This window comes from Antechinus flavipes, chromosome 5 (assembly GCF_016432865.1).
Source record: "Antechinus flavipes isolate AdamAnt ecotype Samford, QLD, Australia chromosome 5, AdamAnt_v2, whole genome shotgun sequence".
NCBI classification, from domain to species: Eukaryota; Metazoa; Chordata; class Mammalia; order Dasyuromorphia; family Dasyuridae; genus Antechinus; species Antechinus flavipes.
Genome location: NC_067402.1, coordinates 51,398,601 through 51,413,509, shown reverse-complemented (window position 1 = coordinate 51,413,509; position 14,909 = coordinate 51,398,601). Strand labels below are relative to the sequence as shown.

At 34.6% G+C, this 14,909-nt stretch overlaps 1 protein-coding gene across 1 annotated transcript in view; it reads left to right on the top strand.

The window, feature by feature from the left end:
* Positions 1 to 14,909, top strand: part of ITGA8 (integrin subunit alpha 8) — a 209,487-nt gene that overhangs the window by 152,303 nt on the left and 42,275 nt on the right. The window contains exon 26 of the mRNA XM_052000132.1: positions 12,646 to 12,774. Within this exon, the coding sequence (XP_051856092.1) occupies positions 12,646 to 12,774 (129 nt within the window). The remainder of the gene's footprint in view (positions 1 to 12,645; positions 12,775 to 14,909) is intronic.

Here is a 14,909-nt window from a genome sequence, read left to right as displayed (position 1 = left end):
GTTCAAGATACATTGATTTTCTATCACAGATTCCTTTTAAGAATTTTTATATTTTATTGAATTCTATAAAAAGACAAAGAAGCCTAAATTGGACAGTCATCCTTTGACCCAGAAAAATATAACACAAGTGAGTCATTTTTAGACATATGATTATAATTAAATCCTTTTTTATACAACAGAATGTTGTATCTAGCCCTTTTCCTAGTTGCAAACATTTGCAATGTGGATATCTGTATATATGAATATTAGACATTGTTAGAAAATATCCTTTTCTTAGTACTCAGTGCACACATACACACACATGTATAGACACACACATATGCAAACACCCTGTAGCTACTGGCTGTCTATTGTAATCAAGATATCCCTGGCTGGCAGCACCACCTGGGGTTTGGCCCAGGGAACTGTCTGATCCCACATCCCTACCAGTCATCCCTTATTTATCTGGTGAGGGATGGTTATACACAAGCTCTCCTGAAGCTTTTGCCTTTTTTCATTTCTCACAGCTCAGTTAATACTCTGGATTTCTCATTGTCTTGTTTACACATACATCAGGGAAAATTTCTTATCCCAACTCTCTTCCAACTTTTGTTTTTTTTTTTCTTCCTCTCTTCTCTTCTCCTTTCCTCTCTTCCCCTCTCCTCTCTTCTCCATCTCATCTTCTCCTTTTTTCTATTCCTCTATCCCCTTCTTTCTCTTCTCTTCCCTTCTCCACCTTCCCCTCTTCTTCTCTGTCACTTTATCTCTCTCCCCAGTTAAAATGTCCCAAGAAAGGCCATGGAACTTTTGCCCAAAGGCCAATATAATGATTACTCCTTGTAGATTGGAAGTGAAAATTCCTATTGTTTGCTGGCATCATGAGAATTTCTTCAACCTGTTTTGTAGTTGCAGTCCAACTTTCTGTTTCTGGACAATAAGAAACCATTTGGCAAAGGCTAAATGATGGCAGACAGTAATGGCAGTAGCAACAAATAGAAGGCATGATGATCCTGCCTCAGGTTTACTCTACTCCTGTTTTCATGGTTTTCTCCGACATAATATATTATTTCATTTCTATTCAATTTCACAATATTCTATTTCAGCAACTCCCCTTTATCAAGCTATTGGTTTTGCTTGGTTGGATTTTGTCTTCTAAACCTGGCGCAGTGAGCAAATTTCCTTTCAAATGTATTTGAGGCCAAGGAGAAAGGATTTGATGAGAGGAGCTCTTCATATTGCACTGTCTTAGACGTTTGTAAATGTTCCATTGTCTACAACTTTAAGGCCAATTTATTAAATCTAATTAGCTCCAGAGCCTTCTTGGAATAAACTTTTAGAATTGAATCAATTCTATCTCAAACTAGAATAAATTTGGTTCTGAACAAAAAGAATTCTCTCCAACTACTGTGTTTTCCCATTTGGGTTGTCCCCAGTCTTAGTTTTCAAGGGTCATTCGAATGTGTTGATAGTTTCAAGTAAGAAAATATTAGAAAAATATAGCCCTATTAAGAAACAGAAAGAACAAAGAGAATAATGGATAAAGAGTTTGGCATTCTTGGCTATTTAGTATCCTTCTTGCCATAAGGAGAAAAAAAAGATAGGGAACGTGATACTTTGTAAACAAGAAAAGAATACAAATGGTGATCCCAAATTTAACCCTTGTTATGATCACAAAATCAAATTCCTGTCCCTAACATTCTAGGAGAAAAATAGCCTGAGTTAAAATTCTCTGTAAATGATTCAACTTAAGAAAAAAGAAAACAGGAGAATGAAAAAGTTGACCTATGATGAATTCAAGAAAGAAAAATCTTTTAAGCAAGACCAATCCCCATAGAGGACTAATTAAAGCAAAAGAAAATGTCGATTTAGAGCTGGGAGAGATCTTAGAGGCCATGAAGTCCATTCTACACACACATTTTTCATATGAGGAAACTGAGGCACAAAGCAGTTAAGTGACTTGCCCACTAGATACTTACAGCTGATAAGTGTCAGGTCAATTTTGAATCTGAGTTTTTCTATCTCCAAGTCTACTTCATTTTCCATTCTTCATCAATAACTACATAGTACAAATATGTAATTAAGAGATATAAGCATATATCTCCCATGTTGAGAAGCATGATTTCTCTTGAAAATATATTTAAATATTTTATTTAATTTGTGATTTCACCGATGTGCACACTATGCCACCTCACTAAATTGTAGTACAATCAAATCAAGTCAATTCTGATCATTCAAAAGAACTGATGTGCAAGGCATTATTAGTTGCAAAGGTGCAAAGATAGAAAACTCCTGTCCTTAAGGAACTTACATTCTATAAGAGGTAAGAAAGTATGCAACCTGTACTTTGATAATTACAAAGTAAATTGAAGAAGAAGAAAGCTACTGAAAGTTAGATGAATCAGGAAGAGCCTATCCCATCCATATCTTCTCTTGCTGTCTGATTTATATCCATCTCTTTCAGTAAATCCTTCCTATGGAATATCAACAAACTTGTTTTTCCTCAGATTTTGTGGTATTTCATGGATACCAGTGTAGTACATGGCCTTTCCATAGGTTATACCTACTTCACTCTATTATCACCTCATCTTTTATAGTCATTCATGGTCAATGACTTTTTTTTTTTTTTTTGCTGAGGCAGTTGGGGTTAAGGGACTTGCCCAGGGTCACATAGCTAGGAAGTATTAAGTATCCGAGGCAATATTTGAACTCAAGTCCGGCACTCTATCCATTGAGCCATTTAGCTGCCCTGCAATGACTATTCTTTTGCATTTTGGGGGATGTTGCTTATAACATGCTGTAGCTTATTTATATCAATGATACATCTTTCTGTTACTCTTTTGTTCATTGACAATTTTTATTCTTTTTTAATCATTGGATTCCGTGATTTATAGCCATATGGAATCACTGAGAGAATATTGGTATTTTAAAAGAAGAGCTTTTATAACAAGATAAAACTTAGAATTGTTGACAATTCTTTTCATCTTCCCAAATGTGATCCAGTCTGTTTTCTTCCTATTCAATTCTTGCCTCACCTTGTTGTTCATTGGCAGTGCCTAAGCCAGATGTGACTATTGATGGACAATGTTAGTAGCCTGCCCACATAATGTCATGTCACATTCTGGATAAGGGCAATTTTTTATCCATTTGGTTCTGCCTGTGTGTTTTGATACATTTTTTGGAATGATCAGGTCTCATCAAGCCTTAATGTGGAGCTTTGTGTAATTTATAAGAAATTTATAAGAATTTATAATTCTTATAATTCGGAATTTATAAGAAAGGGAATTTAGATACTTGCCATCTAGAAAAACTCTTGCAACAGGCCATATTCAATGACACCAGTGATAACTGAAGACCTTTTCTGAAGTTTTATTGTGACTTGGTGTTGTTTTGGGTTCTTTAAGTCTATATCAGAAGAGAACAATTTTGGCTGGTTTTACCAATCCTGAAAAGATTTAAGTCTAATATTAGTAATAGACTGTACCTAGTGGCCAAGGACTACATAAAGAGGCTTTCCTCCAAGGTTGGCCACTAAGAGATGAATTCTTTGGCCATGCAGACTAATGGAATGGCTCATAAGACAAAAACAGGTCTTCATTCATTGGGAGCCCCCTTCTACTCCTGCAAAAATGGTGGTTTGGCAATGAAAGAGACCATCTATAACATATTACTAGACTAATATAACCACATCTGTAATGAATATTGAATAGATGTGTATATGTGTTCAAGGAGCCAGAAGCTATAAAAAAACTGACAGCCAAATGGAAGAATGGTTTACAGATTCTCCTTAGAAAGATGATTAAAGAAAGAAGTTCATAGCATCATAGGCAACTGATTTAGATCTGAAAGGAAACTCAAAGGTCCACCTAGTACAGCTCCTTTACTTTACAGCTGAGTAAACTGAGGCCAAAGGTAATACTGGCAAAGATGCTTCTTTTCTGATGCCTAAAGCAAGACCAAAAACAAACCAATAAAAATTAGGATAATGGTAAACCAACACAGCACCGTGAAGAAATTGTTGTTTATACAGTGACATCTGTTACAAGCATTTGTGGAAGTAAAAGTTCTAGGAAGTACTTGACATTCAAACCAAGTCATTTTATACTCTGATATTTGATTCACTAAATTCATTATTTCAGTCATTTTCTACTGTCCATGACCCCATTTTGAGTTTTCTTGGCAAGGATACTGGAATGATCTGCTGTTTCCTTCTCTCTTTCATTTAACTGAGAAAGAAACTGAGGCAAACAGGGTTAAGTGACTTGCCCAGGGTCCCTTAGGTATTAATTGTCTAAAATCAGATTTGTTCTCAGGAAGAAGAATCTTCCTAATTCCAGGCTGGCACTCTATCCACTATACCATCTGGTCTCCCTGGCATTTGATTTCTTCAATGTGAACAAATAAGCATAAAAAAAGGCAGCAAGCTGTATCCAAAAATATGATTTGGGTTTAAGAAAGGAAAAACTGTCAAATGCTATATTATGAACACTTCCTCAGAAATGGCTAGGTGATTTTACATAAGACAATCACCAAAACAAACTTGTGTCAAAAAAGAAATTGAGAATATCATAAGAAGAAATCAGTGGCTACCAACCTCAGCATAATTTCACAGACCATCAACTACTTAGAGCCAAGGTCAGAATCAAGATTGAAAAAAGAACAAAGGCTAAGAATAAGAAGAATTTCTGTGTAGCTAATTCAAATGGATATTTCTGTCCTACTTAAATAAAAGGAAGAATAAATATAAGTAGATATATAAATAAATAAAAGTAAAAATGAAGATTGCTTTTTTTAAAAAATAAAGGCATTGATTATGATGATCAACATAAGTTTAACCAATAAGAAGTAATTAACAAAATAAAGAGACTGAAAGAACTGAGAAACCACCTCACCTTGTCCTCAATATCAAAATAAAACCACATTGCTGCCAAAAAGAAATACAAGTTTAGGGTGCAAGCTCATTTCCCAAGCATTTCAGAGGATGCTAGGCAATTACAAATGGTGGTGGTTCCTGTAATTATGAAAAACAATGAAAATGAGTCTAAAGAAAGTTAGACATGAAACTCAACTGAGTTAGGTCATCTTAATAGTTAGAGATGAAAAAAGAAATAGATATGGAATAAAACATATTATTGACATTTCTATAGTGATTTACTATTTTCATAGATGAGTGTGGGCTTCAGTTCAATCCAATAAATATATATTAAGTACCTACTATGTGCAAGGTTCTATTATTCCTGGTACTGGAGATCCAAAGGGAAATTAAACAATCTCCTCCCTCAAGGGGCTCATATTATATTGCAGAGAATCAGAAGAGTCCCAATCTGTATGTGAGTGTAATGTAAAATGATTTGAGAAGAGAAAAAGCAGTAGCAATTTGGGAAAAGAGTACAGAGGACAAATCTGGGAAAACTTTAGGAACAAACAGACTCCTGAGTTGAGCCTTGCAGATAAGAATTCTGGGATTAGGCAACTTTAAGATTAGGAAGGAGTGAATATATTCCAGGCATAAGAAACTATCTTGTAAACACTCAGTGGCAGAGATTGTGTGTTATAAATAAAAACTCACTACTCACTCAAATGCCTACTTTCCCTGTAAATCATTATGAAAATGGTTTATAAATATATTAGAAGTACCATTGATGAAAATGTGAAAAGGTAACTAGTAGGCTTTCTTGGATGATTTTCCTGAGAAAAATATATCTTCCCATACTAATAACTGATTTAAAGATATAGAAAATACATTATCTCACTATGTTTATTGTTTATTGATTACATGCCAACCAAAAATTAAGAAAAAAAATTGATTTGCAGGACAAAATACAGCCTTAAAATTTTCCTCAAACAATCTCTCTCTGGTATTTTAAGACGAGAATCCCTTGATAGTTACAACTCTAAGCTAAAAGTCTTCTATCAATATTTCTCAATTTCTTACAAAATTGTTTTCAAAAATCTGTAGGAAAACCCTGAAGAAGTAATTTGACTCATGCTTAAGATTAGTATTTCCTCCTAGCTGTGTGACTCTGGACAAGTCACTTGCCCCAAATACACACACACACACTCTCTCTCTCTCTCTCTCTCTCTCTCTCTCTCTCTCTCTTTGCTCTCTGATAGTTATTTTAATGTTTTGGGTTTTTTCCTCCTTCAATTCAAGTGTAACCTCTGTCTCTAAGAAATATCTTCCAAAGAAATAGATTCACCTTTAAAAACACAAAAGAAATGAGAGCAGACATTTAAATATTTTCTCATTCAACTGCCTAATTTCAATTAAATCCATTCTGATTCATGTTTTTTACTCATGGATTTGTGGTTTATTTTCATATCTGTAACAGCGTTGGCAGAGAGTTCATTTATGGTTTATTCAATTAAACTTTTCTAAGACTGGATTATTTCAAGTCTCTATTTCTTATAAGGTTAATCTGCTTATGGTATGCTTTTTTATATTCATTCATTTCATTCAATTTGTTAGTTTTATTGGACTATAATTAAACAAAATAATTTATAATAATTTCCTTTGTTTTCTCTTTTAACTTTGGATGCTAAAAAGTTAGTTTTCTCACTATGCTGTATTCTCAAATATTCAAATGGACCTCTCCTATCCATGACTGCCCATTCCATGTGATGCTTGCACATGTTCTCCCAACAGTTCATCAAAGAGTATCTGCTTTTCTCAATTTTCCCTGATATGCGTGGATTAACAAGAAAACACTCCAGCCATCCTCCTGTTATTCCTTGCTCTAACCATATGGTTAACCCATCTCTTTGTGTCATACATTTCCTTGATGACATTCTTTATTCCTTCAGAATTCTTCAATATAACCTAATGGTTATATGCTAGTTTGTTTATACTTCCCATGACCTGTATTTAATGCACATCTTCATTCTTCAAGGACAGTGATATTCCATATTCCATATTCCTGATGTATAGCAACATTATTAAAATGATAGTATTGAAAATAGGGAACTTTGCTTTCTTGGGAAATTTGAAATCAGTTTTTTTTTTAAAGAGAAATTTGTAATTCAAAAAAAATTTTCCCCTTTTCAACTCTAAGCCTATTCCATTGTCCAACTATATTGTCTTTCCCAGATGTGCAGTGGACAAACTCTAGAGGATATTTATTTTAATGTATATTGAAATCTGGTCAAAAGATACTCTTCATCTACTTGGTATTTCCTGTGTGGGGAGAGTCTTCAAACTCTTTTGAGTGATTGTAGATCTCTTCCAAGGAAGTTCCCAACACAGTGCTCTCTGCAAACAGGAAAAACTGAAGGACCTTACCATCTATAGAATATTATCATCATCATCAAAAAGTGTTTCGTTGTTGGTATTGTTGTTGTTATTAATATCTTCCTAGGAATCCTAGGTGATCTTTGTATTTGAACGGGAAATCCCTTGTTTTAAAAGTCCCTGCAAGGCAGCTTTTAGCTTCTAAAATATGCTATAATATCCCTACAATGCTCATGTCCCTTTTGTATTATCTTTTTTTTTAATATTGAATTTAACAATACCAAAAAGAAAACATTTATGAACGTAAAAAAATAACACAATTAAATAATTATATGTACAAATGAATCTCCAGTTTCCATTCTGAACATCTTTCTTTAAATATATGTAATAAATTTAATATATTACTTTCAAAATTATCCTACTTGTCTGTTTTTCCTTCTGAATTTCATTTTCTTTTCTTCTTGGCATTTAAAAAATGCTCCATTGACCTTTTTTCTTTTTTTCTTATTTTTTGTAATCCTGTAGAAAATTATACCTCCCTCCAAAAGACAATACAGTACTTATAATTAATAAGCGCTATTAAGCAAAATCAATCTACACATTTGCCATATCCAAATACATATGATTCATTCTGCATCTTAAGTCTCTCACTTCACTGTCAGAAGGTAGTTAGCATTGCTCCTTTGGAGTTATGGTTGGACATTTCCGTTTTCAGAGTTCTGAAATCTTTCTAAGTTACTCTTTTTAATTTTTTCTTCACTTTTCCTTTTTTAGAAAGAAAAAAGTCTTTTATCTTGGTCTTTTATCTGGCTTTGTTGGGAGGCTAACAACTTTCAATATTTTCTATTTGTGATTCTTTGGTTACAATTATTGCTTGCCACAGAATGAACAATCCAATCTCCATGCTATTCTTTATCAATATTTTAATTAAATCATGCAAAAAAAAAATTTCCATATTCCTGCCTCTTGTCTTTTCTTGATATTCAGTATTCTCTCTTTAAAATATTCTCTGACAGAAAGTATTCGGATATAGGAAGTCAGTCTCTTTGCATTATAAATATTTTATTGGATCCAGTTCTAAGAAATTGTGTAAGAAAAAGATTCATTTACTGTGGCAGGGGTCCTGCTGCCTTGTCTCCTTTGTGAAGGGGCAATTTTCAGATTGCCTACTTTTTATTATACTTCAGCATAGAAACAAAATTTTAAAATGTAGACAAAGCAAAAAAAAAATGTTAGGGAGAGATTTAACTTTTGAGAATTCTATTCTCTGAAAATCACTAATGGCTTAAATTGGCTTCTTCAACTACCATTATAAGGAAATTTTTTTTGGGGGGGAAGTTTTCTTTTTATCATCCTAACCAATTCTCTCTTTAAAAAATTAAATTATGTGGTAGAATAAGCCCCTTGGACCTTTTTCCATATCAACTTAATTACTGATGAAGGAATGCATGATCATCTCTTCCTCTCTCTGGTATGCACAAATAATACCTAGAAACCAAAAAAATAAAAGCAAAACACATGGAGAAGATATGGGCATTACTTTTTGATATTTCCAATGCCTTTGATCATATTCTATAATAGCTCATAAAGAATTCTTCAAAAGTTGCATTTTCAAGTATAGATCTTCCTTTTAATTCATCATTTTGAATTTATATCTGATTGTATTGATGAAAACAGAAAACTGTTAGTGACCAAATTTAGAGGACTACGTGGTAAAAGAAACACATTTACCAATGACTGATTATCTGTTTCCTACTGTGGAGAAGAGGAATTTTCATTTCCATTCCATTCATTTCCATTGTGCATATGTGTATGTATATATATATGAATATATACATATATAAATATATCTGTGCTAAACTGCTTGGAGAAGATAGACATAAGGGGGGAAGAATAAAGTAAAAACTACAAAGTACAGAACAAAAAAATAACCTACAAGGAAGCAAAGAAAAGATGTACAGTCATGAATATGTCTTTTATTATATATACTTTCTTGAAAAAAATTTATTGTCAGATATTTTGAATCCTCCCTGATGTTCTTCTGGGAACATGACAATTTTCTCTTCCCGCCCCCCTTCTTTTTCTATTTTTTTTTATTGTCTTTAAGTTTTAAACAAACAAATTTTTAAAAAACACATCTCTGATCTGTAATCTACAAATAATAAGTAAATTTCTTTAATAAGTTTTTCAGAACTAATGTAATTATTTTAAAGTAATTTCTTGTAACAATTGTAGCTAGCATTTGTACATTTTTAAATTTGGTAAACAAGCTATAGTATAGAACTAATGGGGAATTCTGAAAATGTAAAGGTTGTCATGACTTAATGCTCACAAACACCTTGAGAGGGAGATGCTATTATTAGGCCAATTTTATAGATGAGAAAACTGAGGGAAATAGAAATTTTGCCCAGGGGCTGACGCTAAACCCAGTATTCTATCTACTGCATCCCCCATTCCAGGCCTTTGAGATTCAAGACCACATCATACATTCCAAAGTAGGTACTCAATAAATTATCACTTGGAAGTTGGCAAGAACCTCAGAAACTAGGCACTTAAATGGTTTCCCCAGTGTTTGTTGATGAAATGTCAAGGCATTTCCAAAACAAAGGCTCTTGTCATTACCAAGAATATCAGTTAAGCTGCCGATATTTTTTTTTCTTAAGCAAAAAGAGGAACCCTTACACTTATAAGAAAATACTTATTAATTACCTCAACAGAAAAAAAAAAAAACAAAAACAAAAACCTCTCAGATCTTGCCTTATTTCTGTTCAACACTGATCTTAATGAGTACCACCCAAGGATTGAAAAGGCAACCTGACTTTGGAAATGAGAATGGTTTCTAAATTGTTCCCATCCTCCTGGAGTTATCTTTTGCTCATCTTAGGGATATGGTATCACCCTGAGTTTTACTAGGAGCTTTCATTGGTTCTGGGTTCTTTCAGTTCAATCTGACCCTTACTTCTGCCTTTGGTCTAAGGAAAAAAAAAATCTCTCTATGTCTGTCTCTCTGTTTCTTTCTCTCGCTCCCTCTCTCTCTATTCCTTGCATACTGAGCCCATCTAGTTCTCCAAGCAAATATCACAGAACCAAAGTCACAGACACATTAAGTTAGAAGAAAACAGAGAAGTTGTTCATAAAGCCTCCCCAGAAGTCTTACCTTATCAAAAACCAAACCAAAAAACCATTGTACTAGTTCAGCAAGTACTCACCAAAAAATTCCTCTATAATATGTCCCTAAAAAAGCCATTCCTGGATTTAGGAAAAACTTCTTTCCAAGTCATTTCTTTTTTTTGCTCATTGCTAGTATCCTGGTCCCCACCCAGAAGTCTCTCCCTTCGTTTTAAGCTTCTATCCTTTTGAAATCTTCTCTTGTATGATATATTACTTGTTTGACTTTTCTTATTTCTCATTTCCTTCCCTTTCCCCACTATTGTCTGTCTCTCTATTTCTCCATGTCTCTGTTTCTCCATCTCTCTGTGTCTGTTTCTGTCTCTCATACAAGCACACACACACACTTTCCTATGCTCCACATTTTTCCTATTCATCTCTGATCTTCAAACAAACTAATATTTATTAGTATATATACTATTATTATTTATTAATATATGCTCTCGGTAATATGCTGATTATTTCTTTTTAGTGGATATACTACTATTTATATTCATCTATAGGTAATGTTTTTAAGGTGGATTTCCATAGATTGTTTACTCCCTTAAACAGAGGCCAATTTTTAAAATTGCTTTTAATACTCTGCCAGTAATGCTATATGGCAGCAGTTCATAAAATCTCTAAAGATTTAAAGTTTCACATCACCTATAGGGCAGTAGAGAGACACTTGATGAGCTGAAATAGGTTAAAACCCATATCTTCCAGATTAAAAGTCCAGCATTCTATTCATTACCCCATTTTCCATTTCTATCGTTTTTAGATCCTCAGAGATGAGAATCCACAGACCTACTTTTCTCTGATCCAAAAAAAGAGTCAAATCTATTAAAAAACACACACACACACACACACACACACACAGGACCAAGTTCCTAGTTTTTTTGTGAATTTTGTTATTGTAGACTGGATGATAATAGTAATAAATGGGAATGGGATATGGTGGAAGGTGATTTGTTTTTGTTTTTGTTTTTTTTGAAATTCCAAAACATCTGCACAGAAATCAGATGTCCTTTGTATGAAGACCAAAATAAAATCACAAATTCCAGAGCATAAACGCAACGGTGAAAATAAAGTTGCCTTTTGCCATTGATACTATTGAACTGGGCTCCTTCACTGGGGGAATCTTTTTATCAAAGAGTGCAGCTAATCTATATACCAGGCAAAGAGGCTCCTGCCCCCAGCCAGTGGTTTCTAAGGAGTTTGTGTTTTCTCCAGATCAGAAGGCTGCTCAGAATCCCAAGATCCCGGAGCTGGAAGGAACCTCAGCCACTCTCTACTCCAACTCATAGGCCAAATGACTGTTACCACTCATGAGGTTACCAGTAGCCATCACATAACATGGAGTGGCCCCTCCAGTGCCAATTGTTTTTCATCACACTTCGACAAGCAGCTTTCTATCTACAATAAGGAAGCGGGGGAGGAGGGAGAAGGCAAAGAGAGATGATTTTATCCCCAAATATTCCACTCATTTTTATTTTAGTGCTTCTGGGGGTAATTATTTTGGCTTAAAGTATTTATTCCAAGGGGTCTGTTGTCAAAATGAAGGCCTCCCATTTATGAGAGCTTATTTTCACAGATAATGGAAAAACTTCCTTCTTTACCCCTATAGTTTGTTATCAGTAAGGAATATTTTATAGCTATTTCCTAAGCATGTATGGTATACAGAACATGGTGATAAAAGCTGGAGGATATGGGAAATTGAGATTGAACCCTAATAAAGAAGCTGGATTCAATGGCATCAATAGTAATAAGACAACATTCCTGGAGAAACTGAGGCAATCAGGGATAAGGGACATATATAGGGTGACACAACTAATAAGTGTCTGAGGCGATATTTGAACTCAGGTTCAAATCACCTTTTATCCATTGTATCATCTACCTACCCATGAGAATAATACATAATGATAATAATAATAGAATTAGAGTTTTAAACTTTGCAAAGCACTTTATATATGTTAACTTATTGGAAGATGAGAAGTATGAATAAGACCAGAAAACAAGCAATGTGATACCAGGTTGTACTGGCCAAGAAGTCTGGACTCGGTTAAGTAGGCAATAGGTAGCCACTGAAAAGTTTTAATGACTGTTTAGATCTCTGTGTAAAAAAGATTAGTCTGGCAGTGGTGTGAAGGAGGGATTTGAGAGGAATTCTCATAGGAGTCTTATTTAGTTGGGGGAAAAAATGAAATCAGCACACCGATCAAGGCCAGGGAAAAGGGAGTAAATATTCCTGTAACTGTACACAGTCTCATTGTTGCCCTGCTCTCTTTTTGCAGCCTGCAGCCTCCCAGGAGGACACCCCTGCCCTCAGTGCCTTCCTGCGTAATTCTAGCATTCCTCATCTTGTCAGGAAGAGACATGTCCCAGTGGTAGAGATTCACAGACAAAGTCCTGCAAAAATACTGGTGAGTTCACTGGAATCTACTTAGGGCTGTTTTCATGATTTGGACAGAATTCTTAGATACAGATGGTTTTAACTTCATGAGGATTTTTCTTTTCAGTTTCTTCCAGGACACTGATGTGCCTAACATATTCTTTAGAAGTAGATAATGAGAAAAATCTCAGTGTCTTCTCAGTGTGAGAGTGCTTGCCTCATTCAGATCAATCCTGAGTGAAAAGTCATGTAAGGGAAACAACAACAGCAACCTTAGCCTGATGGGAATGAGGATAGAAAATAGTCCTTTTAATAATCTAAAGTTCTTAATCATTATAAGAAAATAATTCAATAATCATTAGAGTCATTAGAGAGAGGGAGAGGAAGAAAGGAAGGGATGAAGAAAGAGAGGAAGGGAGGAAAAGAAACAAGGAGAGAGGAAGAAGGAAGGAAAGAATAGAAAGAGAGAGAGGAAAGAAAGAGAGAGAGAGAGAGAGAGAGAGAGAAGGAGGGATGAAGAAAAATTATTTCTATCTTCAAAAAACATTCTGTTGGGGGAAATAGCATGTTAAATATTTTAATATGTTAAATATATATGATGTTATATATTTAATTATCTATCATCTGTTAATATAGTAAATAAATATCTTGCTAAAATAAGATTATTTGGTGAAAGAGAGCCTCTTTTAGGCACTTGAGCAGAGACTTGAAAGGGGATAAAGATCTTAAGATGGAAGAGCTGAGGAGGAAATTCATTGCAAAAATGTGGACTACTCTGTTTGAAGGCACAAGGATGGACCATGTAAAGTCAAGAACCATAAATACAAATGGGCCAGTTTGCCTCGTCTCCATGAAGTAAAACATGTGAGTGGGAGAAATGTGAAATATGACTAAGTAGTCAGATTGTTAAGGGCTATCATTATGAAGCAGGGGATATTATATTTTGTCCTAAAAACAAGAGGGAACTGCTAAAGCTTTTTAAGCAGAGAGCTGTGCTTTTAGGAAGATCATTTTGGCAATTTTGGAAGGATAGATTAGGCTTGGGGAGCATAGAGATATTTACCTTCTATTAGGAGTTATCGGAAGACTATTAGCAAAAATACAGTCATGAGATGGCAAGGGCCTAAATTAGAGTAGGGGCAAGTAAAGAAAAGGGGGCAAATGCAAGAAATGTCAGAAAGGTAATTTCTAAAGATTTGGAAACTGATGGGATAAAGAGTGAAAGGAAACGAAAGGAAAGAATTGAGGCTTAGTCTAAGATGGCAAATAGGTGTCTAAAAGTGTTGTGATATACATGATAAAAGAAGGCTATACATGAAAAGAAGGATACTTTTGGGAGAAGAGATTAATGATTTCTGTCTCAACATGCTTTGGACAGGAAATGTCCTAAAAGACATCCAATTGAAAATATAAAATATATCATTTGGCAATGTACAACTAGGTCTCAGTAAAATGTTTCCAGTAGGGAATATATAAATTTGAAAGTCATCTGCAGAGAAATGATCAATAAGACAATGGGAACTAGTGAAATTCCTAAGAGAGATATTATAGAAGTTCCAAGACAGGATTATGAATAATACCTACAACTGGTGGGGTGGATAGGATTCAGCAAAAAAAAAAAAAAAAAAAAAAAAAAAAAAAAAGACTGAGAAGGATTAAAAATAGAAAGATTAGAAAGATTAAAATAAATAAATGAAAAGAAGCAAGAAAGATCAGCATCCTGAAAAATGAAAATACGCAGGAGGTGTCACAGGAAAAAAAAATCCCTTTCTGCTCAGTTTTGCAGGGTCCAGCTCTGTTGATCCAATTCTGGCAAAGGCCAGAGGATAGATAGAATTCAAGGTCAAGGTAAGCCACACGACATCAAGTTGAGGACCAAAAGGACCCTGAAAATTCCATCTAGTTGGGAAGATTGCAAAGGGATCATGTTAATTCTGGTATGGCCAGGAGGATTGGCTCCATTTCAAAATCAACATTCATCGGCTTGCTGCACCCTCAGTCCCTAATGTTATCTAATCTCCCACTGCCCAGCTGGCCACTGAATAATGTCCTTGACCTCCTTGGCCCTGATGGCAGTTTACTTGGAGCCACTTCCCAACCTTCTAGACAGAAATCCTCCATTGAAAGGTCTACTGTTTATCAGCTCCAGGTCTCTTATGCAAATGC